This window comes from Lepisosteus oculatus, chromosome 9 (assembly GCF_040954835.1).
Source record: "Lepisosteus oculatus isolate fLepOcu1 chromosome 9, fLepOcu1.hap2, whole genome shotgun sequence".
Lineage (NCBI taxonomy): Eukaryota > Metazoa > Chordata > Actinopteri > Semionotiformes > Lepisosteidae > Lepisosteus > Lepisosteus oculatus.
In genome coordinates, this window is record NC_090704.1 from 37,500,886 (window position 1) to 37,528,640 (window position 27,755).

A 27,755-nucleotide genomic window follows, 5' to 3' on the forward strand; every position below is an offset into this window, starting at 1 on the left:
CATAGTAATAAGTAGCCGTATCCTCAAAAATATTTCAAGGTTCTGAGACATAAGGGGAGGAAGTATTTGCTGAGTTCAAAAAACATTTATTTTGTTTTAATTTACTTCCCAGTTCCTAGATAATAAAAGCAAAAGCTAGAGACATACAGTAGACACGCTGGCTTGAGAGTGCAAATATGGGAAACAGATCAAATTAAAATTTATCCACATAACATTTGTGTTAGAGAGCTATTTTAACTGCAGCAGCAGGTGCATAGGGTTTGCTATGGATCGCTAGCAACATAGTTATGATCTGACATATTAAAATAATATATTATATACATTATTTTATGTTGTATTTAGTAAGAATGCAAATAGTAGGAAAATACAGACGCTAGTCATTTAATTCTTATTGATAAAATTTGTCATGTCATGAAAACAATCTCTTCTTGACCTCTCCAGGAACAGTTATGGGTAGCAAGTCTTCTTCTATTTCTTAGAATAGCCTTGTCTGCAACTCCAAAAGTCTGTGTTGAAATATAACTTGTGAAAAATGTGGAGACTGCATTTAAAGCCTTTGACATTTAAATTGGCAAGTAAAATGTTTTCTTCCAGTTTTTTAAAGCATTGTCTTACTTTTGTTTAAACAGCAACTGTGTTATTAGCAGGAGTTTATTCACTGTTGTTTGAAAAGCCCTTCTTAACTGATATCAAAGGCTAACACATTAAAATGTTTAACATTTATGTGCTTGGTATCTGAGAGATTTCTCAGTTTAGTTTTCACTTTAGGAATAGCTTTAAATGTTAACAAAATTAACAGTAAACCTTTGTTTATTTAACTTGAGAAAGCTATTTTTACACAATTAGAGATAATATAAAAAATAGCTTAAAACAAAGCAACAAGCCACTGCTTAAGGCAAAGTCCCACAGAATAGAGTGAAGTTTCATAAACATTTCCCACGCTTGTCCTTAAAAAAACAACATACAATGTTATCAATGGTTTTCTAAGAATGTGCTTCGTGAAGAAGACTGATGAATGTCACTATGTCATTCCAAATTTTATCTTGATGGTTATGAGCAATAATATAAATAAAGAAACAAAATTAGGAAAAAATGTAAAACACACACCCTTGTGGTTTATTGTAAAAACTGCCACACAGATCTACTGTATACTATAAAACGTGAAAATGTGTCTATTATCAATCCTAAATCTCAAGAGCCATAAGGCTTAAAAAGTAAAATAAAAGTTAGAAGAGGAAAATGGTAAAGGGATTACTATAACTACTGCTATACGTCAAACAACACTCTATCCACAATATATTCTACTTATCTAATGTTTGAATTCTGATTCTATAAGACCATGACATCTTGAACAATGGAATAGGGAAACATTTTACAAGCTCCAAAAGCACTTTGCCTTTAACCCAGGACTGCTTAACCCAGAATAAAAAATGGACGGCTGAGGTTGAAGACATGCCAAAACGTTTTCTACCACTTCTGTCAGTTAGATTCACCCTACCACCAGACTTTACATCATGGAAAATTCAACTGATCTAACTGTGAAGTAGGAAAGGCTGCACTTTTTTCACCCTTACCAGTGAGTCAGGGGATACATCATTCTAAAAATACAGTGTATATCATTGGATTCCACAAATTCTTTCATCTCAAACCTTGTGATTCAGTTGCATTTAAGCTGGTTTGATTAGGCTATGAAGTTGAAAAGCAGAGCGTACCGGTATTTCAACATGGATTAATGATCAGCTGGTTTTAATACAATGTTCAAAAAATCTTGTTTTATCTGGCTTGGAAACCTACTTGGCAAAACCTGCATTGCATATTTACCTATTTACCTGGTATGTACATTGGCAGTAGAAGTGATTTTCTTAAAGAGGGTTTCTAATGTTTTTAGGGTTACAAAGGAACACCCAAAAATGTTTCTTGTCTCAAGCAGTTCGTAACCTATAGGGAATTAAACTACAATCTACAGTATATTGAGTACACATTAGAAACATTAAACGTTTTGTCTTGAATTGGCTGTTTAATTTTGTGAGATTTAGCTTTGGGAAGAGGTGTTATTCCAGCAAAAATGAATAAACATTCAAAATGTCCTCAGATATAACACAAAAACTATTGTGTATTAAACAAATACTGCTAAAGTACCGAAGGCAAGTGCTGTAGCTATCATTGTCAGACACTGGTTTATTTATTTTTTTCATGGTGTACACGGACACCTGCAGATGAAACATGGGGATTGAAGTCTATATTGTTTTTAACTAAGAAAACAATATCCAATTTAATAAATCCAATCCAACATCCAATTTAATAAATGAGCCAGACATCATAAACTGAGGTTTTGCACTGTGGGCAAGTACTGTATAACTAAATGTGGAGTGTCCAGTTCATCTCCTCAACCTTGTCTTTGAAGAACCTCTCAGTTCCAAACCACACAGTGCCTCTTCAGAAATTCTGCAGTGGTAGAAGGACAGTCTTCCAGCACAGGTAATGGGCTATCCAGTAATGGATTGTATGTACAGTAGTTATAACTGTTGTAGTGATTTTTATTTTGGAGGTGTTCTCTACATACTGTGTATAATGCAGTAATCTGCCCTGATGTTATTACAATTTTTGAAACATTGATTTAAAAAATATTTGAATATGCATACATAAACTCTAGGTACATTAGAATTTTCAAATATCTCATTCAAAACTCCTGCTGTAAGAGGAAATGTAGCAGGCTTTTTTGCATTTAAATCTTGGAACAATCTTTTACCATTTTAACATTTACATTAACAAACAAAAAAACATCACTGTACTGTTGTCAAAAAAGCACTGAAGACAGAACTCACCATTCTTTCTTTCTGTTAGTGGGGGTAGCTGTTGATTAACCTGCAGAGTGAGGTCCTGCATTTCGCCAGTAACAAAATCACACTTTGAGTTCCTCTCGCCATTGAACTTGGCTGAGTTCTCATTCCTGGAGGTTGTCTCCTTGGTGACTCCATTCATCACAGTGTTTGTAGAGGGCTTTACAGACGCTTGTTGCTCCACTTTGAAAGTTCACGGCCGCACGTTGGCAAACTGGATCCCCACTGCAGAAGATAACAGTAACAGAAAATGAGAGCAATTATTCTAACAGTAGGATAATGGCACATTTATGAAGTGGTTAGCATTACTGCCTCACAGTGCTGGGGCCCTGGGTTCAATTCCAAACCTGGGACGCTATCCGCATGGAGTTTGTACATTCTCTTCATGATCACTTGGGTTTTTGCTGGGTGCTCCAGTTTCTTCCCACAGTCCAAAGACACACTGTTAGGTTAACTGGATTCTGGGACAACTGGCCCTAGTGTGAGTGTGTGCATGTGCGTGCCTTGTTGTGGACTTGGGTCCTGTCCAGTGTGTACCCAGATTTAGGTCCATTGGTTTCCAGGATAGGCTTGGACTGCCCTGTAACCCTGAATGATTAGAAAATGGATGGATATGAATAACAGTTATAGATCAGTAATGAATCTTTGTTATCCAGAGTTTCCAAATGTTATTCAACCAACATGGTTGGTAAAAACAAATGTTGCTGAATAAGGAGTCTGAGATTAAACTCTAAAAATTAATTTTGTATGATGTATTTAAAACAGAGTAAATTAACAAGAATAACTGGAACAATAAACATGGGTAATGACTAAATATGAGGTTCATTCATAAAGGTTTAATAGATATTAAGTTACCATTAACTCAAGAACAAATGCTAAATAACGTGAACTGAATGTCAATACACATCCAGTATTTCTTTTTTCCCCAGAAAATACAGGTAGTCAAAATGCAGGACATCTGCATCCATTAAACACTGGATATATTACTATTAAAAAATCATTAAATATTTATAGATGGGGGAATAAAACATTAAATTATTCAAACTATATATGCCATTATCTACTCTAGAAATACATTTAATCTGATGTACAGTATGTAGAGGACAGAATCAGATACAGATATAAGCACCTACATATATAACATTCACCCACCCAATACATTTTTCAAGGACTATTTATAATTAAAAGTCTAATTAGGTATGTACAGTAATTTATATTTTGGTTTTGTTTTATGAAATGATTGATCTTATTTAATATAATTTTGGTATTGTCATAATGTTTCTAGCTGCAGATATTGCCACAAAGTTCATAACTTGCTCAACCACTTGAGAGTGCAAGTTGTTCTCTACAGTTGACTTATTGCTGGTTAGAATTTGAGCTTTGTCATTACCCAATTACTGTATGTCTGATTAATCCATGCAACAGTATTCAGTTGGCTCGCCTGTTACCTGTGACTTTGAGGCATTAGGGGTCACTTCTGTCTCTTATCTTCTCTCTGATAATCCAACTCTCCCCATTTGGCCCATGTAGCACATACAGTATGGTTTCTAGCACATATGACTCTGTATCTTGTCTCAGACTGGCTAAAACCTTTATGTAAGAACATGTTCTCAGGTTTAAATGCTCTGCCCCATAGTTTCCATTTGTGACCCCTTATTCTGACGATTATGATGATTGGCTTTGTCGATGTCCACTTGACTTTTTCAGTGCCTTTGAGAGTTTTGAATACTTGAATCAGGTTCCCTCATAGTCTTTTCTATTCAAGACTAAAAAGACTTAGTTCTTTTAATGTGTTAGAATTGGACATTCCTTTGATCCTGGGATCATGTCAGGTCATTTTTCTCTGAACTGGTTCCAGAGCAGCAATACCTTTATTGTAATATGATGACCAAAGTCAGTTATGTCTTTTGCTGAAAGGTGATACAAGTAATACAGTTGCTAAAGAAAAATATTTATGAATCTGTTAAAAAATGTTAAATTAATTTAATGGACCACACTTAATGGCTATAAAAAATGTTGTCAGTTATTGTTATTGAAACTTTCCAAAACTTCTTTTTAGTGTGGCATTTTTCTTTAAAGTTTAACATTATAACTCCAGGAATGAATGATAGAATCCTCAACTATAATGAGTATAAAGAGCAAAAAAAAAAATTAATAAAAATTTGAATTAATGTATGTAAAACTAAAATGCAGCAAGTGATTTTTTAAGTAATCGGTTGTAGGACTTGTCACAAGACAAAAAAATCAGCAGCAAATGGTATCATCTGGGTATAAATATAAATATGAAATGTATGTCGAGATATAAAATAAACAATTTCATCAAATTAAATAAAAATATGATCACTAGCGGATTTATGAAATAAGCTATATGTTCTTATTGTGGTTAAATTTTTTTTTCATTTGACAGTTACAGCTTGTCATGTTTTTACAGCACAGCAAAGTCTTTTGTTTTGTTTTCCTTTCAAATCCGCTTTTAGTCCAAAGACATTCCACAGTGTCCAGAAAGCATTGCATGATCAGATTTTATTTACAAAGCTTAAGCACACTTTTGAGCTTTAGAACGTGTCTCCCTTCAAGTGCTTCTGCCAACTTATTAATTTACGGAATGTACAAAGTGCAGGCCTAGTATGGTCCCCATCTATCCATAAATATTAAACATACAAAGCTGTGAATTCAGTAGCTTTCAAAACCCCCACAGTGTGTCTGTGTGAAATATGATGAGAGTTCTATCCTACGTAGGACACACCAGCTTTCTGCTGCTAGTTTCTTGGTTCATAACTTTTAGAGACAATCCCCACAGGGTACTATATACACAAATCTCTGTTTTTATTAATAATCAATGTTTGTAAAACCACTGTGATGCAGAAGTAAGATGATAATTTCTTACATGCCATAACCAATAAAAATGTCAGTGTTTTTGAAAGAAAATGCGCCATTTGTGAGCTTTGGAGGGGGTGTTAATCTCACAAGTTAAAATAAGTGAACTCCTAAAAAACCCTCACTATTTTAAAATGCAAGGTTAAGGTTTCGTTATAAAATAGTGAAAGATTTGTTGAATTTTTCAACTATTTTATGGTTTTCACCTTTTATATTGCACTTTACTATTTTAAAAAAATCCTTATACCTTGCACAATACTGCTATAGTGTTTTTTTAGGTGAACTTACAACTTTCACATCCAATAAAAAATGAATGAATTTCCTCATATTTATTGCAATAGTGTAATCCCCTAAATTATTTAAGTAGTAATAAGTAGTTATTTATAGCTTTAAAAATTTGTGCATATATACCAAATGCATCCATCTTGGTTCAAAGTTCAAACTGAATTCCACCATAGATTACATATTGGATTAAATACTAGGCCTATTAAAATACAATAATTCAAATACAAGAAACTTTTCACAGGCCTTTTTATAATGTTTGTATTGTACGTACTAGCCAAAGGATGAGATGCCCCCAATTAAATAAATAAAGTGAAAGAATTATGTAGTTGACTTGAGAAGCAAGAGACCTCTATTACTTTCCTTGACCAGAAAAATACCCGTATCTTAAACCTAAAGAAATGATACAGTAACTAGCAGAACATGGAGCTAATTCTAACACACCATTACTCTCTTAACCTCAACTAAAGGAAAGTGTATGATTATGAAATATTTGTATTTTTGACATATGGAATGACTATGAGTTATGGAACACGTGCCAATCCTTTTCAACCTGATTTTGTGCTATTTGTGGGAGTTCAGCTACAGTTTGTTCTGTGATTTGAGGAGTTTCAGCCCTTTCAGTTTAAACATGAACAATCTCCATACCTTTTTGCATACTACAGTAATGGTCTGACAGTATAATGAGAAAAATACCAGTCTATCATAGATATCTTTATTAGTTTTGATAAAAAGTACTTTCTCAGTTTCAAACATTTGGCCTAGATTGTAGCATGACTTCATTCAGTTGTACCCACTTAAATTGATAGAATTACATTAATAACACATTGAAAGGTTTAAGTAATTTGTCTAATTGAAAAATTTCCTTTTTGCCTTTGTGGTATGTAAAAACAAATTCTGTAGGTGTTTAATATTACCCATATCCTTTTTATGTTCAATGTAAGTTTTCATTCAGTGCTGCGATTACATGGGAAATTTAATAATGCTGTCAACATCTTTTCTAAATGACAGAAGTCAAGATACAGTTCAATTATATACTGTTTATGCATTTGAGTTAAATTATTATATTTGAAATAAAATTCTATAAATGTCATATTAGATTGACTTTACAGTTAATTTCAGATACTTTCAATTTTCAAGAGAGTAAATGTGCCATTGTCACATTGGAAGCTAGACTAAATCAATGATGGGATGTTCAACCCAGGAAATTCTTACCTAGCAAGATGTGATTGGTTAATGATAGGTCACAATCAGAGACCATGAGTCCTGATATTTCACCAAAGTCAAAACATTATCATGCTTATCATTCTTAATCATTTATTTTTACTGCCAGACCCACTGTTTCAGAAATGCCAGGCCACAACAAGTGATCTGATTATATTGTTGAAGACCTAACTTGACCGTCCTTCCTGTTGACTCATCCTGATGTGACAACTGTTCAGCAGGACTACTCAAAAAGCATGAAAAGCCTTCTTTTGTGTAATGGGTATCTGGCAAGATGGGAATGTGTCAGTCATGTTGTGAACAATGAACATTTCTGGGATGAGCTACTGTCCCATTAATATCTTCACTTCAGATCCCCTGTTGATTAAGTTTGATTTGATTTTCTGAAACAAAAAGTCCAAACAGGTTTAAATATACAAACATTTGAGTTTTCTTTTCTTAAAAAGCTGATCCTACTTTGAATTTTATTTGTGGTATGGAAGTAACAGTAGGCCAGATGCTAAAATACCACAGAATTCATCCTCTGTAATTTTTATAAATACACACCACCGTTCAAAAAAATAAAAGCATGGAGGGACTTAAATCAACAAGGATTAAAAGCTTTATTTTGACTTCAGTTGTTATTTCTATTTTTTTTCTAAGAGGAGGGCTCTGTTTCTTCAGTGGCATAGTTGAGTATGGTCTTTAACTCCTCAACTACCACAGATGCTAATATTGTTATAGTGATTAATGTTTTTTAATTAAATTAATATTCCTTTGGTATTAATAGTAATTAAGGTTTAAACAAAGTACAGTTTACAAACAGAATATTTTCAGTGGTGTGCTTCATCTGTATACAAGTGTCAAAACTGTAGAATATATGGATTCTGAATGACTGCTGTTCATAATTAAACATTCATCACCTGAAATACATGACTGTAGCAATCTTTATTAAACAATGTAATAATATAAACTCTTTGCAATGGAACATTCCAGGTGAACTCTTTCGGAAAAATCTTTTAGATTACACTGTTTAGAGACTATAGCGTTACACATAGCCAAATACTTGATCAAACCCAGAACCTGAGCAATTGAACATAAACATATATTTCTTTGATACTGCATTAAACTTCACATATTTGCACATAAACTGACATTTTCCTTGGATAGTATATAAGGAAAGAAATCTATTGCCACCTCAACATGCCCTTTTGTCACTTACTCTTGAGTTAGATTGTGTCACAGTAAAGGAATAGTTTTGAGATCACATAAACTAGGCTGATTTAGCAGTTTAGTTCTTGACCTTTTCTTATGAAGGAAGGAACGTCTTTAACATATTTACTAAGAAATAAATTCCTATTCATTTATAAAAGAAAGACCTACAACATGGCAAGGACAAAAAAAGGACCATATTTCAGTACTGACAGTGGTTTGTGTCAAGAAATTATAAACACTATTAAATGGCTCAGAGAGTCTCTTCTAAACAAACATTTTTCATACATTCTGCGTTTAGTTTTCATTGTCCTTCTATGCTGCCTTTTTGGATAAACACCAGTTAAAGCTCCAATCCTAAAATCCTTAATAAACCTCCATGACAATGAAGTATATTAAAACAAATCTAGGCCCACTTTTGTTCTTAATGTAATGAGAAAGCCTTATTCAAAGGGCTATTTTAGTAGTGCTTTACAAAAGCTATATACCGTAAACTTTAAGAGAATGTCTTAAAAATTGTGTATAATGTTCCAGTAATATACAAGTTGGCCATTTTACTGATTGCACTGCTGGATTATATTCACATAATTGTTTGACATTTAAATTATAGATTTTATAAATCTGAGAACCAGGGCTTACAGTAGGTACTTAATGTATTTTATAAAGAATTTTATACTGATGATTCAAAATGAACTCTTTCATGAAAGATTGTTGATTGTTTCATGTAATTTATGAGAGAAAATTAGTAATGTCAGTTAATAAAATATGAAATTGTCGTATTTATAAAGCTAAAAAAGGATAATTGTAAATCTGTATAAATTGATGTACTCTTTAACGTATTTACCTATTTTATCTTACCATCCTCAAAACTTGATGGTGGTTTAATCTTACTTCTCAATGGAATTGAACTCCAAGAATCCTTAATTCCAGTACTGGGAGTGCTATGTACTGTATAATCATTGATAATTTAACAAAAAAACAATTGTTTTGATGTTTCATTATAACCCCTTATAAAAATTAACATGATGTTGACTGCTTTTTCATTTGAGCCATATTGATAGTTGACACTAGATTGGTACATTGTGCAATTACACAGGACAGGTGTGTACTGTACTCTTTAAAAAAACCTTAAAAACTTAATCATATTTTACAGGACTCTGAGTCATTCTTAGTCATGGGCCTTGTGTCATTACAAACCATTATTGTCCCTTTCAGAGGGTTCAGGAGGAAATATTCAGTTGGAAGTTTTCCCATTCTACTGTACATGAACACAAACCATCATTAAATTTACACCATTTCTGTCACACTAACAAACCCTAGAGTGGTTCTAGCATGGTTATCTGATGAATATTACTGAAAAATGATTATGATTTTGACAAACATTTAATCATGGTAACTTTTTAATCATTTAATATCTAATATGGTCTTTATTGTTCTTCAGTGCAAAAAAATTTGCAGTGTTTTCACAAATACTGGCACCGGTATTAAGCTACTGTACCTTCTATTTAAGTAGCTAATGTTGTCCTCATGCTGAACAGTTCTGTACAACTAAAATTGTAATTGATAGCCCATTGTTTCAGAAAGGAACAAAAAAGTTCTTATGCAAGGCTTATATTATTAAAGTAGTTCAGGTGGGTAGCTGCGTCAGCATGCGTAGGCTGCAAAGGAACAAGTAATAGGTTTATTAATAAACCTATTACTTGTTTCTTATAATATTAAAGATGATCTTTTTAAATAGCCTTTATTGCTTTCTCCTAGAAATGCAGATACCTTATTCCAAAATACTGTACTTTGTTGTAATTTTGGCTGATGTTTCAATGTGTGAATAGAATGTTCTTTTATTTTAAACTAAAACTACATAGAAAAACAGTTCCATTTAAGCACAATTGAATAATTGAAAGCTTACCTATATTTGTGCTTTGTAGTCACAGCCTACAGTGAAGGTTATTAATCTCTGCTAAAAAAGGAGGTGCTAGTAAACACACACAAGGGAACAATAACACTCAGACCCTTGACATCAGACACAAGACAACGTTTTAAATTATGTTAAATAAAAACAAGGACATAAAGCAGAATCAGATCTGTTTTTTTAGTTCCAAGAGAATCTTTTTAATGGGATTTTAACTGATGGGCTAAACTTAAAAGTCCACCCAAGTCGGAATCCCCACAATTTATTAGCTGCAGTGACAGTTGGACATTAGGGAATAACTGCTTGCTTGCTTATCTACACAGCTCAAAGGGCTGCACTGAATGCAAGACTTGTGATTGTACATTTGGAAAGATGGGAGTTAAGGTGGCTCACAGACCAAGCAATCCCAATGTGCACAACAATAATAAAAGTAAGAGCACATCTTCAAAGACCTGTGTTATTGCTAGATACTATCTACACTTAGCATGATGTGCTATATTAAAACACAATTAGGAGCAGACACAGAGTTCTGGTGCAATCAAGATATAAAATTATTTTTCAGTTACCAATGACCAATGAAATATCATTTCATACAGGATCCCTTGACAGGACCAAACCTTGACATTTTCTATTGAATTAAGAAAACGGTTTCTTATAACTCCCTGTTCATGCAGTGATCTTGGGCAGTATTGGATTAAAGATGATACAAAGATAACAAGCACAATTATTCTTGAAACTAATACACACACACAACAATTAATTTGAAATACATATGTCATTCTGGATTGCTTAGAGCAAGCCCTTCGAGTGTCAGCAAAATGCTTGAAAAAAAAATGTAATCCTGATGCACTTAATCCCAGTGGAACTAAAATTTTCTGTCTTGAAGTTTTTAAGTGCAATGGTCGCAACACAACTTTACTGCTCAGTTGTTAGATGTACTGTACCCATGCCATTTTTATCAGTTAAGCGTCATATTGCAGAAGGAACTTTATTTTTCTTGAATCAGTTTTTCTAAACTACCAGCCATAGAAAATCTATAGAAATCAGACTTGCCTTCAAGGTGAAGGTTTAGAAAGGTACTATGCAACAGAAAGGGAAATGTAGCTCTCCTTTGCTGGTTTTATACCAAAGTCTGTCTACTTTCATTTGCTTTCTCCTAGACAGATTTCTTCTGGTCTCTAAAAACATTTGCTATAAATCATTGCTTTTCAAAGTCATTATATTTATTTCTTAGTAATTATTATTCATTATTCACACTTTATAAAGGATAGGTTAGCCAGTCAAGGGCAACACCAACGTGACCTTTGTTACTCTCAACATATTTCAAATAACATTTAACATGTATGGAAACATAATGCAATCTTGTTTAATGTCAAATACTGAAAAATATTAAAACAGGGATGGGTATTCAACAACAGAGAAAGTCAATTCCTGATTTAATTTCTACCAAATCTGGGAATCAATTTTATTTTCAATAGAATGGTACTGATGGTACTATTTTTAATAGTTCAGGTGGGTAGCTGCGTCAGCATGCGTAGGCTGCAAAGGAACAAGTAATAGGTTTATTCCATGCTGAAAAAAAGAAGAAAGAGAACACAACGTTTCGGCCGTGGAGCCTTCTTCAGGTGTTCTATTTTTAATAGAATGGTACAACTCCAGCACACGGATTGATTCTATTATAAGTAGTAATATTTAATATATAATATATTATTATATAATTGCTTGTAATATTATTTAAGCAATAAAAACATATAAATCTCTAAGGTTTTTTAGAAAATAATTAATTCAAACTGTATGCAGGTTTTTGTTTTAAACAAGTCTAAGAACAAAATGCTTCTCTCTGTTTGGTTCCATTACAATCTGTTATAAATGGGCAATTAAAAAAATATTGAAATGCTTGTGTGGCAACACTTTGGTGTAAACTGTGAACAGTCTGAGGCCTTAATTGCATTTATTCATTTCGCAATAAAACTGTATTGCACCTAAGAGCACATGATGATCTAACCTGACATTACAGTATAAACACTTTCATAAACATAAGATATAGTTACACTTCTATATCTCAAATATTGTATTATGACAATATTAAATCCTGAATTCTTATTGCAATTACAGTATATTTGGCCAGTACTGAAGCACAGAACTCCTCAAATTCACTAAACAAAAAATACACTGTGAAGATGTTGTTTAGCAATTGGGATTGATTCAAAATCAATTCCATTAATTCTCAGATCAGGAATCAATTCTAGAATTTGTTGGAATGGGCCGTCCTGGTGACAATCACATATTTTTTTCAATTAATGTTCCCCATAGCACTTTTTTTCTCTTCTAGAGTATCTGGCCAATTAACTGTAAACATTATAGGTATAAGCACCAACAGGATGAATACATATGAACATTGGGTACCGGTATAAACAAAGCCGGTACCCATGCCCCTCAGGTTAGATATGTGGCCAATAACAATTTAAGCACCAGACGTCACACAACTCACATTGTTAAAATATGATTATGATAGTATTAATCTGCAAAGGATTATAATTTAGTACATATCCCTACTTTAGTTATAGTATAGTATTAATTATACTACAGTATTAATCTGCAAAGGAGCCTTCAAAATTGCTTTTAGGTTTAAAGTTTATCTTTAGATTTATAACTTAATGTTTTTTAAGATACGGTCTAATTTAACTATTTAGTCTTCAAAACCAATATAGATACTGTATGATTGGCATAACAAACTATGTGTTGGAAGACAAAAAAACCAAATAGAATTACTATATTACTTAAATTAAGATATACAAAATGTTGAACACCTGAAAATAACACTTCTTAAAATCTCTTTTAAAGTACAAAATAAATTAGCCTGTTCCTTTCATGTCAATGGATTGCACAGCACTGAATATTGAAGAATATATCTTACATTTTCCCCAAATCCTGAAAATATTATGTTATGAAATTGCAGCATTATTTCCCAAATTCACAAGAATTCTGCACATGATCTTGAGATAATAGCTTTGTTTCCTGTAGATCCTGATATACAGTAATTCTCTTAAAATCTTGAAGTGGCAAGTTAAAAAAGGTAATAACAAAACTGAAAAATCTGGGAATTTGTAAAAACGGCTTCACAATTTATTTAATCAAGCACTACCACTAAACAGTAAGTTAAAAAAAAGGTTAAAACCTTAATAAAAAGAGTAAATTCAAGCCCGAAAGGGAATTCAATGGTTCAAGAGACACAACACCTAATAAGTTGATCCGGGCATGTAAAGGGATCTTGTTTTGAGATCAGAGGTTTATACAAACAGTGCCATTTTATTAGATGCAAGGTTATTTTTGACTGATCACAGTATAAATAACAGATACTTTAAATAAACATAAAAGAGAAGTTGTGTGCATCAAAATCAAGTTTCAATGTGTCAAGTACTTGTTTCAATAGCTTATTGAAAAAAGTATATAATGAATCATATTTGTTACTATACAGTATATAATCTATATGTATAAGTCTCATATGTAAAATTTAAGCATAATGTATGGAGAGCTTAAGAATTGTCAATATATTCTTCACATTTATTCCACTTAGTACTAAACACAGGATTATTAACATACCAGCAAATTAACATACCAGTATGTTTTGGGACTGTGGGAGGAAACCCACATGAAGAAGGGACGAACATTCAAACTTCACAAATAGCAGTCCGGGTCCAGAATGGAACCCAGAGCCCCAGCAATGCCAACCACTGTGCCACAATGCTGCCCTATTTGGTGAACATTGACACTCCAATGCTGCATTTAACATAGTGTAGCAAACAGAAACAAAGTGTACATTCATTTGTAGAAATCTACTGATATTAAAAATATAAATGATGTTGCTGTGAGAAAGACATATGTTAGAAAATACTGACAGTATATCAAGATAGACATATGATAAAGTAATATAGAGGTGTAAAGCAGCAGCATAAAAACAAATATCAAGTAATTACATTAAAGTAGATGCAATTACATAAATGCTCAGTAGAACTGACCCATACCACACAACCATATTTACAAACAACAGTAAAAATGATATACAGTACTGTTTGGAACTTCAAGATGTACAACACAGCGGACGATTTGGGAAGAGATTCAAGATTTGAATGGGCTGTTTTTACAGGATGATGAAAAGGGGAGAAGCAGTGAGAACCAAAGGAGTCTATGCTTCTGTTAAATGCAACCTGGAAAAGACCTATTCATCTGATGAGATCAAAATGTTTGTTTCTTAATCAGCGTTTTTCTATATATATTATAAAAAACATTATTGTTGTGATAAATTAATGCATGCTGAACAGACAGTCTATAATTGTACAGTACCATTACAAAAGAACCTTGACCTGTGGTCACCCTGTGGTAATTGGTATCTACTGATATGCTTCAGTAGATAAACACCATAAGTGAAGAAACTCTTGGCCAGCTAGAATAATTGTGTAGAGAGTTTTGTATGAATACTAGAATTTAAGTGTCTATTACTATATTGTATCAAGTATTCTTAAATTATTAAATGTAATGTAAATATTTGGAGACATTCTCTGGAACCTAAGAGTAGGATATTGGATGTACTGTAATTTTCATTACACAGTGATAGATAATACTATTCTTTGTTTCATAATAATACATTAGACTGAACAATGGTTTTAATTCTCCCATTTGTATTAAACCATTTTGCCTGCTATCTAAAACTGATTCACGTTTAGATTGGATATATTTTCATACTGTGACAAGAATATCCAATATCTTTATTTGTAATGGTAATTGTGTTAGTAGCCATCAGGCTGTTCTTCCTTGTTTTTTGTGTAAAGGATATCGTAAATATTTTTCAGCATGCTAACAAAGATATCTTTCTGCAAAAACAGCTATGCTGTATATTTCAGGTGGGTAGCTGCGTCAGCATGCGTAGGCTGCAAAGGAACAAGTAATAGGTTTATTCCATGCTGAAAAGGTGAAGAAGGCTCCACAGCCAAAACATTGTGCTCTCTTTCTTCTTTTTTTCAGCATGGAATAAACCTATTACTTGTTCCTATGCTGTACTGTATATTTACCCATGCAGCTGAACACTATAAACAATGCCTCCTGTAATTCTGAAGGAGGTTTGTTCTGAAGCCACAAGCTTTGAACTTTGAGATTAAACTGCTATTAACAAAGTGGAATCAGTTGCAGTGGTTGAATAATGAAACTGAATTCCTTGTCATAATCTTAAAATCACTTATTTGTACATCATACTGGACATTCCAGTTTTTTTATTTGCAGTATTCAAGGAATCACTTTGGTTTGCTAAATGATTTAAGTGGCGTCTGTTTGGTGGCATTTATTGTTTTAAATACCTTCTATACTCTTGGAAACTGATTAGCATCTCCTTAAGTATGCAATTCTTTTGAAACCAACAGAACTTCAAAGTGAGTTACAACTGAAGTACTAATTCCAACAAGGTCATCAATAAGAATAACAATTGGGTTAACATTTTGAATAGCTGGTCTATGTGTATTCACAGATATAAAATGAGCTTTGGAAATTTTACATGAAATCATTTCAATCTTGACCAAGGCCAGATGCCCTTTCCACTGAGAGATTATTTCAATCTTGATGCTTTTTCATCTGGAATACTGTCTTGCAGCCCACCAGTTGTGCTGAATTACTGCCAAAATTATGGGAGGTTTTTGAATTTCTACATATGTACACAAGGGGCTAGCAGAAAAGTCCAGAAAGTAATTGTGATTAAACTGTTAAATCAGCATGGGTGACTCCTTGCCTTCAAGTAAACTATTAAATAATGCTGTAAAAACAAGTCCAATCACGGGTGTTAGCACTGTTTTCCTACAAGATTATACAAAGTTCCACTGCACATATTTCTACTAAAAAGGAGTCAGTTGGGTTTTCTTTGCTTACAGATCTTTGTTTTGGTCAGCTGAGAAGTAATTGACAAGGTTTGTATGTTTGAAACAACTAAAAGGTATGAGCTAAAAGGATTTAGAAATCTAGCGTCTATAAATTGCACCATTGTTTTGATACATAATGTAGTTATGAAACTCATGCTATGCCTTTATCAAGAGGTGCAAAAAATCAAAAATGCTGTCGCTGAGTTTTTTAACTACAATGTTTTTTCTTAATTTAGTATTAATTCTTTATTTGTTGTTTCCAAGAGACTAATGTCAATAGAGGGGAGCATTAAAAAGACCCACTGAGCTCTTTGACTCTGTTTGCCTCTGGGGCAAGCAAGTTTTGGCTTTCTTTGAGATGAGCATTCTTGCATTCACCTTTGCAGACCAGTAAATTGCCAACTTTTATGCAACCTCATTAGTTAGAATTTGTTTGATGTGTTATCAGAATTCCAATCAAGTGGGATTCATTCCAGTTTTTATCAGCAATGGCATTGACAGAATTAGGCTGTGGTCTGATCTTGAAATGTCTCTGTGCTTGGAGACACAACATCTCAAGACATCAGGAGGACCAGGAAAAAATAAATCTATCTTAAGTATAAACATTACCCATAATATACATCAAAGGACATAAATGAAATCCAAGAAGGGGAGACAAACCAGGGGAGTAAGTCAATGGTACTAGCCACTCTGGAATTTAATTAAAGTCACATTTGGGAAGTTGTTGCCCATGAGTTCTTGTATACGACTTGGCACTCTAGCCACTAAATTCTCTAAATGTTCCAGTTCAAACAGCACAAGAAGTTGCATTTCTAATATAATTTTGTTTTTCAAATAAAGAAGCTTTTAAGTAAATCTAACATGAGTAAAGATTGCAAGTGGTTCATTTGTGTTAATTATGTAACATGTATTTGGTCCATGCACAGGAATATTTTAGATAAATAGTTTTCCGGACTGTAGACACAATTAAAATAACCATCTTATGATAACTATATTATATTCATGTATGAGTCAATATTGAAGAAATGTCCTCTTAATTGAATCCCCATATGTTAAAGAAATTATAAACTCCTGCTCTTCTAAACTTGCTGCAAGGTTTTCAAGTTACGATATATTTTATTATAACTGCTTGTTCGACAATGAGTGTAGGGAAGTACTGCTAGCTACTATGAACCTTTACGTATGCCACGTCTAAAAACTGGGTGTTTAAAGATTTGTTTGAAAGTAAATAGGCGTGAATAATAAAAAAATCAGGTTCAACACACACTCCAATTTGCTGGGTAGGTTGTTATTAAATGACTTTTTAACAGAGCATTTGGCAAGATTTAGAGCTTTTGCCATTCTATAATAAACAACTGCATGGCTATATTAAAAATATTTACTTAATTCTCCAAAGTGACTTATGGCAACATTGGCTACTAAATAGAATGTCATGAGTGTTATGGCGTCAGGTGCCACAGACTGTATAAATATTCTCTGTACACTTGTTTATAGGAAAACCCCATCTGGATTTGGCTAACAGAGTCAGACATGCCACTGACCCCAGGTTTTTCTAATGGAAAATGTAACACAAGTGTTTGCTAAGCTAGGATAACTGCAGCAGTCAACTGTCAAGTGACAGACGCAAGACAATTGGAAAGACTTAATAGACTGCAGACTCCAGATCTCAAGTTTTTTTTTTCACCCGTAACTACTATCTAGGATTTTGAACAACAATCTGGATATTCCCAACCATGTAATTTTCCATTGTGCAGGGTTAATAGTAGCACAAAAACATTGCAGCTAGCCTTGAATCTTGTTTCATATTTTCTTTATGATGTATTTATATATACTGCATAGTGTAAATGAAACAGTATGTTTACTGTATAAAGTGTATGTATGTAATCACATATACTATATATAATACAAATTGAAGTACATGTGTATAACAAAATATATCTAGTAGTCATATATATTTAATTTCCACTCACCGAAAGTACAGTACCTACATATCTACATACCTGTAGGTTACTTTAAATTCTGGTGTGGCTTCTCATTCTAAGAGTCCTGTTTTACCACAGGTTGACATATTGATGCCACTTTTTAATGTCCTAGTTTTTGGAAAAAAAGGTTATCGTGGTTATCCCACATGCAGTTATTGTATGAAGCTGTAGGTCTTGGACTTGGCACCTGATATGACCTTTGATCTAGATGTTTGCTGCAGGAAACTTTTATTTGGACAGTTGTACAAAAGAAGATGCAAGACATCTTATAGCTGAAAGATTAAATATTAGATATGATATTAACTTTTTTTTCTTTTAGGAATCCAAAGACAAATTAATGTACTCACTCAGTAGCAGACAAAGTGTGGTTGATTGGGGGAACATGAAACTGCTGTCACAATCCCCAAACCATTTGAAAACAAATTAAAATAGCAATTAATCTATCACCACCCATCCATTTTCTGACTGATTTGTCCAATTCAGCATCACAAGGGCACTAGAGTTGGCAAGCAAAAGGCACAAGAGAGGATGCACCCTGAATAGGATGGCAGTCCATCGTAGAGCATACATAGACACAGACATGCACACTTACACCAGGACCAAATTTGAACTCAGTTGTGAGTTTATTATTACATGGTAGAATTTCTCAGATGTGTCTCATAGGATGTTTTAGCACTTAGAATTATCTAGGTTATTCTATGAAAGCCAGTAAAGTTATTAATTTGGAATACATTAAACAACCCCATCTTTTTGTTACTTTTGCCATTTTTATGACCAATTTAGTTTAGTCTACAAAGCTGACTAAAAGCTGTTACTGACAGCTGATGCATACAATTCTTTAGTGTAACTTATGCAAGATTAGCAAAGTAAACTGATAATTTTGAATCCTTAAACTGTTAAATAAATACAGATAAAGACAGAAAAGCCTACAAAGGTAGTGGTGGAGAGACAATGATATCTTTACTAATTTGGTTATGTTAAGAGGAAGCATTTTTTATAACAAAGTTTCATTGTAACTGGTAATTCACTTTATTTAGTATCCAAGTAATAAGGAATGTATTTGACCATTTCCAAAATTAGGAATTTAAAGATAGTAAGATGTATAAGTCATCAGTTTTGCCCATGAGTAACCCACACAGATATCGCTGGCCTACAATATTCTGAATTGCATTGTGCAGGTGGTTTCAGTTCATTTAAATGTGTAAGTCATTTTTTCTAAAGTAGCTCACTGGTTTTGTAACATCATTAAACTAAAATAGAACCACAACTGTATGTTTTGTAAAGGAAAATAACAGATATAATAATAAACAGATATGTGTACTACAAAACTAAATATTTAAATCTGGGAACCACTGGTAAGTATAACTGTTGAGAATATTTACTTATTAAGACCTCTTGTTTTTCTTCAATGTAATACAAAAACATCTCCAGCAACAAATCTTTCCTCTTTTACAAGGTATGATTGTACTGAATTATTTAACTGTCACTTTCCAGTCAATAAATGTTTTATCCATTTTACTGTACTATAATGTCCTAACAAATACTGCATTTTCCAAGGTAGAAAGTACAGTGCCTTGCGAAAGTATTCGGCCCCCTTGAACTTTTCAACCTTTTGCCACATTTCAGGCTTCAAACATAAAGATATAAATTTTTTATTTTATGTGAAGAATCACCAACAAGTGGGACACAATTGTGAAGTGGAACGAAATCTATTGGATTTTTGAAACTTTTTTAACTAATAAAAAAATGAAAAGTGGGGCGTGCAAAATTATTCGGCCCCCTTGCGTTAATACTTTGTAGAGCCACCTTTTGCTGCGATTACAGCTGCAAGTCGCTTGGGGTATGTCTCTATCAGTTTTGCACATCGAGAGACTGAAATTCTTGCCCATTCTTCCTTGCAAAACAGCTCGAGCTCAGTGAGGTTGGATGGAGAGCGTTTGTGAACAGCAGTTTTCAGCTCTTTCCACAGATTCTCGATTGGATTCAGGTCTGGACTTTGACTTGGCCATTCAAACACCTGGATATGTTTATTTGTGAACCATTCCTTTGTAGATTTTGCTGTATGTTTGGGATCATTGTCTTGTTGGAAGATAAATCTCCGTCCCAGTTTCAGGTCTTTTGCAGACTCCAACAGGTTTTCATCCAGAATGGTCCTGTATTTGGCTGCATCCATCTTCCCCTCAATTTTAACCATTTTCCCTGTCCCTGCTGAAGAAAAGCAGGCCCAAACGCTGCCACCACCATGTTTGACAGTGGGGATGGTGTGTTGAGGGTGATGAGCTGTGTTGCTTTTACGCCAAACATATCGTTTTGCATTGTGGCCAAAAAGTTCGATTTTGGTTTCATCTGACCAGAGCACCTTCTTCCACATGTTTGGGGTGTCTCCCAGGTGGCTTGTGGCAAACTTTAGACGAGACTTTTTATGGATATCTTTGAGAAATGGCTTTCTTCTTGCCACTCTTCCATAAAGGCCAGATTTGTGCAGTGTAAGACTGATTGTTGTCCTATGGACAGACTCTCCCACCTCAGCTGTAGTTCTCTGCAGTTCATCCAGAGTGATCATAGGCCTCTTGGCTGCATCTCTGATCAGTCTTCTCCTTGTCTGAGCTGAAAGTTTAGAGGGACGGCCAGGTCTTGGTAGATTTGCAGTGGTCTGATACTCCTTCCATTTCAAGATGATCGCTTGCACAGTGCTCCTTGGGATGTTTGAAGCTTGGGAAATCTTTTTGTATCCAAATCCAGCTTTAAACTTCTCCACAACAGTATTACGGACCTGCCTGGTGTGTTCCTTGGTCTTCATGATGCTCTCTGCGCTTTCAACAGAACCTTGAGACTATCACAGAGCAGGTGCATTTATACAGAGACTTGATTACACACAGGTGGATTCTATTTATCACCATCAGTCATTTAGGACAACATTGGATCATTCAGAGATCCTCGCTGAACTTCTGGAGTGAGTTTGCTGCACTGAAAGTAAAGGGGCCGAATAATTTTGCACGCCCCACTTTTCATTTTTTTATTAGTTAAAAAAGTTTCAAAAATCCAATAGATTTCGTTCCACTTCACAATTGTGTCCCACTTGTTGGTGATTCTTCACATAACATAAAAAATTTATATCTTTATGTTTGAAGCCTGAAATGTGGCAAAAGGTTGAAAAGTTCAAGGGGGCCAAATACTTTCGCAAGGCACTGTACATATTTGAGAACAGCATGATAACACAATTACTGATAGGTAATTAAAACATAACCATAGTGTCAAATAAAAGGTCTGAAAAAGAAAAGAGTGTGTCTTCTAAAATAAGAAGAGGAACTCAAGTTAAGAAAACAGCGAAAGCTATAACTCTAAAGTGAAAATATTAAGCAATTTCTTTTGTGTAGTGCAGCATCTTTAAAAGTACTTAAGATCAAGGCTTTGACATTTTTTCTCTTTAGATTTTTATATTAAATGAAGAAATAAACTTGGATCTGTAATTATCTCAAGCAGCAGAAAAAAAAAACCCAAAGGATTAAATACAGACATTCCAAGCCCACTTAAATTTGGAATTCTACAGGAAAATAACATGCATTCCTCTGGATCAAAACACTAAAATGCCAGTGACAGATCATAAAGGCCAAGTATAAAATCACTCAGTCAGGCTTAATGTGCTGTTTGTGCAACGGCACCCTCTTTATATTTAATGGATTAATGTAGTTTTTTTAATTGATATTTAAATATCAAAGAGTGCCCATGGGACATCACTGATTGTCTGGATTGTGCCTGTGTAAGGCGAACACAAACCCTAGCAGAGCAAGACTTCATCAGAACATGGAGTGTCATTACCTACAGAGGTCAGAGCTGAATGCTGATCAGGTCAATGAGGCAAGCATGCATGCCATGTGGTTATTCTTGCAAGGGCTGGAAGTACCTGGTATTGAAACCTGGTATTTCGTTATCTGATGTGGTGTAGGCAAGATGTGCTCAAACATGAAATGTCAATAATAGGGTTGGGATCTACAGTATGATTCTCAGCAAGTCTAAACCACTCTTAGTGGGCTTTTCTCAAATAACAGTAGACAGTTGGCTTGACACCTCTGGGTGTAGGTTCAGAATTAGTCAGACAGAACTCTATCAGTTCCCGGTGCAATAGCTTTACCTCTGACTTCACTGGAACCTGCAGCCTTATGTAAGTAAGCAAATCACTTTTCCTCTAACGAGAGCTAAACATCACCAAGAATCATACAGCAAAAACTAATGACTTGAAGGATGGGCCCATGTATTTTGTAGAGGATATGGATACTATTTGTCATGACTGTGTGCATTTACAGTGCCTTTTTTATAATACAAACTGATGTCTGAACAAGAATGATAATTTATTCATAAAAGCAATATCAAATTAATAACCATACCAAAACATATGATATGTTTATGGAAGAAAATCACTGAAAAACTAGTTAATTAGCATTTACATGTTACCTCCATCCCAAGTCTGTCGGCCTGTTTCAGTTTTACAGCTAGAGCCAAGTACTTGTTTACTTTTCATTTTGTTCTGTTTATGTTTTTGGTGTTTCCTTTACGTCTTTGTATTGGAGCATACATGCAAATAAGCATTTCATTGCATTTGTGCATATAACAATAAACTGAACTTAACTGAAATCCTTCAGGTTAAATGTCCGTTGCACATATCTATATGTCCTAAGAACATTTCAACTGAGAATTTAAAACAAGCACACCAGTACAGTATATGAAAAACATTCTCATCTGTATAATATTTAAAACATGACAATTATTATACCACAGTCAGAGGCAGCAACAACAAGTTAAATAACATACACTTTAGAAAAATATATTTTTATTGACTTTATTTTGATTAGCTTTATCAAAGAATAATGAATTTTGTGCTAAAATGATCTACTGTGAATAAATAAGCTGTATTAATTTTAGTTCCTACAGTACATGTCATATACTGTACTGTACACTTACAAAAGGGAATATGAAACAAGCCACAAAACAGGAAAAGATCCCAACAATAGCACTGTGCAATACTATCAAAATGCTTTCTATTTGATCATTCCTGTAGACATACTGTAGGCCTGCACAAAGTGTGTTAGTAGCTATTATGAAAACATGTTTCGTAGATTTTTGCCTTGTTCATATGTTTTTTAGATAGTTTTGAAAAAATATTTCATAATGATCAATAGTATTTAATTTTGATTTTTTTTCTACTGTGTGCCCCAGCTTCACAGCTGTTAAAGGTATTAATGTGTTTGCTCAACTGACCTTGTACAGCACAGGACGTATTGAACTTGTCCCAAAGAGTACATTTGATTTATTAAAGAGTTCTACGTGCAGATTTGAACATTTGTATTATTACTACAACAATAATTGCCATCATGAATAATTATAATTAATGTCAATTTTGCATTTTGGAAAAAAAAATAAGCAGGCAGGTCTGGGCAGCATGTTTTTGTCTAAAATGACCATGAAGGCTGAGAAAATGCCAGAGTACACGAAGATCTTTTGAAAAAGCCTGTTTTTGGCAATATCTACTTAGGCAAGAAATAATTAATGCTATTTGGCCTGCAGAAGCATAAGTGCTCGAAGTAAAATGGTGAAGTCTTCAATAAATGAAACTTTTCCTTGAACTGTTCATTTTCAAAGGTCCTTGTAGCCTACACAATATTGTGAGTATTGTGAATAATTAGAACTTACTGTGCTTTTTTCAATTGCATTCCCTTTGAAAATGTTAAAAAATATCTTGAGGAGCTGAAAAGTAATGGAATGTTTTTAACCTATTCATTTTCAGATATAAATAATTGTTCAGTTAGTTGTTAATTACATTTATTTTACATAAGTGTCCCATATGATGTATGAATGGAGAGAGCCCCTGGGTGCTAAATTACCTTGTTCCTTCAGTGGAAATCATTCTAATAAAAAATAGCATTCTGCATCACAACAGAGACTGGATAGTCCAGCTAAGATTCCAGAAAGTGACAATATAAAGTTCCATCAATCCATTCACTCCTTACTGCTGCAGTCATTCAAATGAGGTTTCATAAGGAATGACGGATGTGTTGTGTGTTTAAATTGTGAAATACAAAGAAGCTATAAAATTGCTTCCAAGGCAAGTAAATCCTCAGTGTGACATTTCAGTGACTCACAACTTAGCACTGATGCTGCTGACTGGCACTAGCAGTGTTTAAAGCTCCTGGAAAGTATTCACTTCTCTTTAAATTCAGATGACAACCTCTAGCACAGCATACCCATCATTAGGCAGATATAACGGACCTCCCCAGAATTCATGCTCCAATTACCAGTCTTGTATTCCAGGAAAGCTTTTTCATTTCCCAACTAATGTTCCGCTGCTACATTTGTTTTTACATTTGAAACATATTCTGCTTATACATATCAATATGGAAGCTATTGTTTGGCAACAGTTACTAAATGCATAATTTATTGTGGATTCTGTCAGCTCATGCACCTTATGTTATATTTATGGGTGAGTATGCTTAACTCTTGCTATCACAAGAACTTTCTTTGTTTCATTACCTGCAGTGTGTTTTCCTCCCTCCACTTTCACACTTAAAATCTTAACCCAAATACAGTTTTTGTAAAATTTTACAAACAATGTTTTACTTATTATAGGGAGGGGAGTGGTGAAAATGTGGACTTACTTAAAACATCTTAAAATATAACAATAATGTACACAAGTAGTAAGACCATGATGATGATAAATTATCTTAATTGAAATAATTTATTGTTAATTGGCACTATTTTATATCTTTAATTAAATATTTGTATTTTTACACAACCAAGTCAATTACTGATTATCACAAGTACATAAAATTCAAAGTAATAGTGATACACCGATCACAGTGGTGATACAAAGATACACTAGTGTCAAAACATACTGATGTACTGCTTGAAGACAAAATGTATGATCCATCCCATATTTTCCTTGTCAAAATGATACATTTACAGTATTTGTTCATTTTAAATTAAAATTGAAAGTTAAAAGCAAAGAACAGTGGAGAACAGTGGTTAAAAACTGGATTATGTTCTCCTGAAAAGAATGGCAAAGTGGTAAAAAATAAAATTGAACAACTTGTTGAAAAAGTGTTTTCGTATACTGTATTCTACAGATCCAAGGAAAGAAATCTTGGTTTCCTAACTCCATCCCTCAAAAAATGATTGTGTTTCTAACACTGTTTCTTGGCAAAACCTCTAATCTTATCACAGGAAACCAAGTGTCTGTTTCCACTTTTCAGGCCTTGGCTAAGTTTAAGTAGTATTTGATACAGCACACCTGTAGCGGTTGACTATAACTCTAAACAACCTGTTTAAACATTTTAAACAGTCGAAGGTCAAACGTCAGTCCTCCAGGCTTATTACATTGAAGAAAGTCTATTGAAATTTGATTTGATTGTAATCTACAAAATAAAACCACAACATGTATACAGTAAGTACATGTATAGAACTTATAGTACATGTACAAAATATCAGATTCTTATTTGGCTTTATCAAGTTTTAAGGATGTGGCTATTTAGTCTGTGTATTACTGTAGGTGGTGTATTAGACTATGGTCTTAAAATAAGAGATAATATTTTTTGTAAAAGAAATTAATAAATATCTTTGAAGAAACTATTCGAAACATTTTTTGTCCACTGTTGGATTGATTATCAATAGGTTAGTAATAAATATCAGCCTTACACATGTTTTGTTTGGACCATAGTGCAGTCCTCAAATAATGGTTCAAAATCCACCTTTATTTCTGAATGGGGAGTAGTCACCTCTGATATCCTGCTTTGAAAGGACATTACAAAAACAGTAAAACTGACGTAAATTTTCTTGTTTAATGACTTAAGATCATAAATTAAGTCATCCCCCAACCCACCCACACTGTCGAGTTTTACATTTTCATTTCAACTGTTACAGAAATCTAGTTATTGATACCCATTTCTTCCCATGTTGAGTTCTCTTGTGAGGGTTTTCTTCTCTAGTATAGCTGCAAAACTAATGCTGCATGATAAATTCTGTGTATGCCAACACTTCGTACATTAGTCTTTTGGCAAAGGTTCATAACAGACTTTCATGTGACACCTATATGTATATCGTGTGCTGAAGAGGTTACTGATAGTAGGGCTTCAAAATATAAATACAGTATTCTAGGCTTAGACTTTGTGACCCAGCCACAATAAATCCATTTGGCAATGGTCCAGGACATGCACTTGAATTTACCACAATACTGTCATATTTCTTCTACAGTTCCTTTAAAGAAACTTACACAAAATAGTAATCTTTCAAATAGTGGAACAAAATGCAGACCCAGACTTACTTTAACCCTCCAACCTTTCAATAAAAATGTGATAAAACCCCAAAACTCAGACTTAACACAGCAATAACACAGCTGTGCCAAAGCCATTGTGTTTAGCACTTCTATGACCCCTCGTTCAGTTTCGCAGAGCCCTGATTCTATCTAGGGGAAAGGGGGACCAGATTAATCTGTCTGACTTTTTTACCTAAGGGGCTGTTTAAGTGCATTCTCTTTTTACCTTTTAATAATTGCACTGTAACCTTTCATAACTATTCTTATTTGGTTTTAAGCAGTTAATTGTTCTGCAGTGCTGTTCTGCAGGCATATTTGCATTGTTTGTATCAATACCAATCAAAGCAACAGCTGTTTTTACAGGTTAATTTGATGCAATTAGAGGATGTTCCACCACAACTTATTTTGTACCACATGAATAAAGCAATGTTGTTCCTGAAGTCTTGAAATAAATGTAACCTACAAATGGATGTGAAACTGAAGAAATTGGTAATGTTAATATTTAGATTTTAATAAGAGCACAAATACCGCATAAAACTTAGAGCAAAGAGATACTGTACTATTGATATTTTGGTTGCACTGCAAGTTCTTCATACATTATACAGACAAATTAAGACTTTTAAAGATTAGGGCCTTCCAATTCCAATCAAATACTCCAACAAGGTTTTGGTTAGGTCTACATATTTTTATTGTACCTCATATTTTTTTGTTTTGAAACTGTCTTACTAAAATAGGCCTACTTTTGTAAATCGTTACTGAGTGCTATAGAATCAGACTTTAAAGATGAACACCAATCATTAAATCACATTATTCAAAATATTGTGCTGTTTGCTTGCTTCAATGTTTGGAGCACAAATCATAATGATTAAGAAACATAAAAGTGTCTAATTTAGGAAGTTATATACTGTGTATAGTGAATAAGAAAGGGTTATTTGTTAGAACAAGATTGGTAGCAGGGTTAAAATGCCATGTGCATCTGTCTAAAAAAGTGTAACTTGAGCAGACCACAGAACCTGGTGTAAACAACTTCAAGGCCCTTTTTCCAGGATATTAGATTTGTTTGTATTTCTTAATCATTAAAAATTGAACCTGAGATAAAATAAAAACAAATAAGTGGAACAGGATCTACTACTAATAAAGAAACAAAATTTAAAGTTTTGTGATATAAAGTTGTAGTCATAAGTAGCAGTTTAATATATAGTAGAACAGGAGGTGTTCCGATTGTGAAAAAGCATCTCCATATTT

At 33.7% G+C, this 27,755-nt stretch overlaps 1 protein-coding gene across 4 annotated transcripts in view; it reads right to left on the bottom strand.

Annotated features, from left to right (window-relative positions):
- Nucleotides 1-27,755, bottom strand: part of myocd (myocardin) — a 157,591-nt gene that overhangs the window by 65,248 nt on the left and 64,588 nt on the right. For all 4 annotated transcript variants that reach the window (XM_015356682.2, XM_015356681.2, XM_015356680.2 and 1 more), the window contains exon 2: nucleotides 2,826-3,065. In XM_015356682.2, coding sequence (XP_015212168.2) covers nucleotides 2,826-2,982 — 157 coding nt within the window. In that variant the 5' untranslated portion in view covers nucleotides 2,983-3,065. The remainder of the gene's footprint in view (nucleotides 1-2,825; nucleotides 3,066-27,755) is intronic.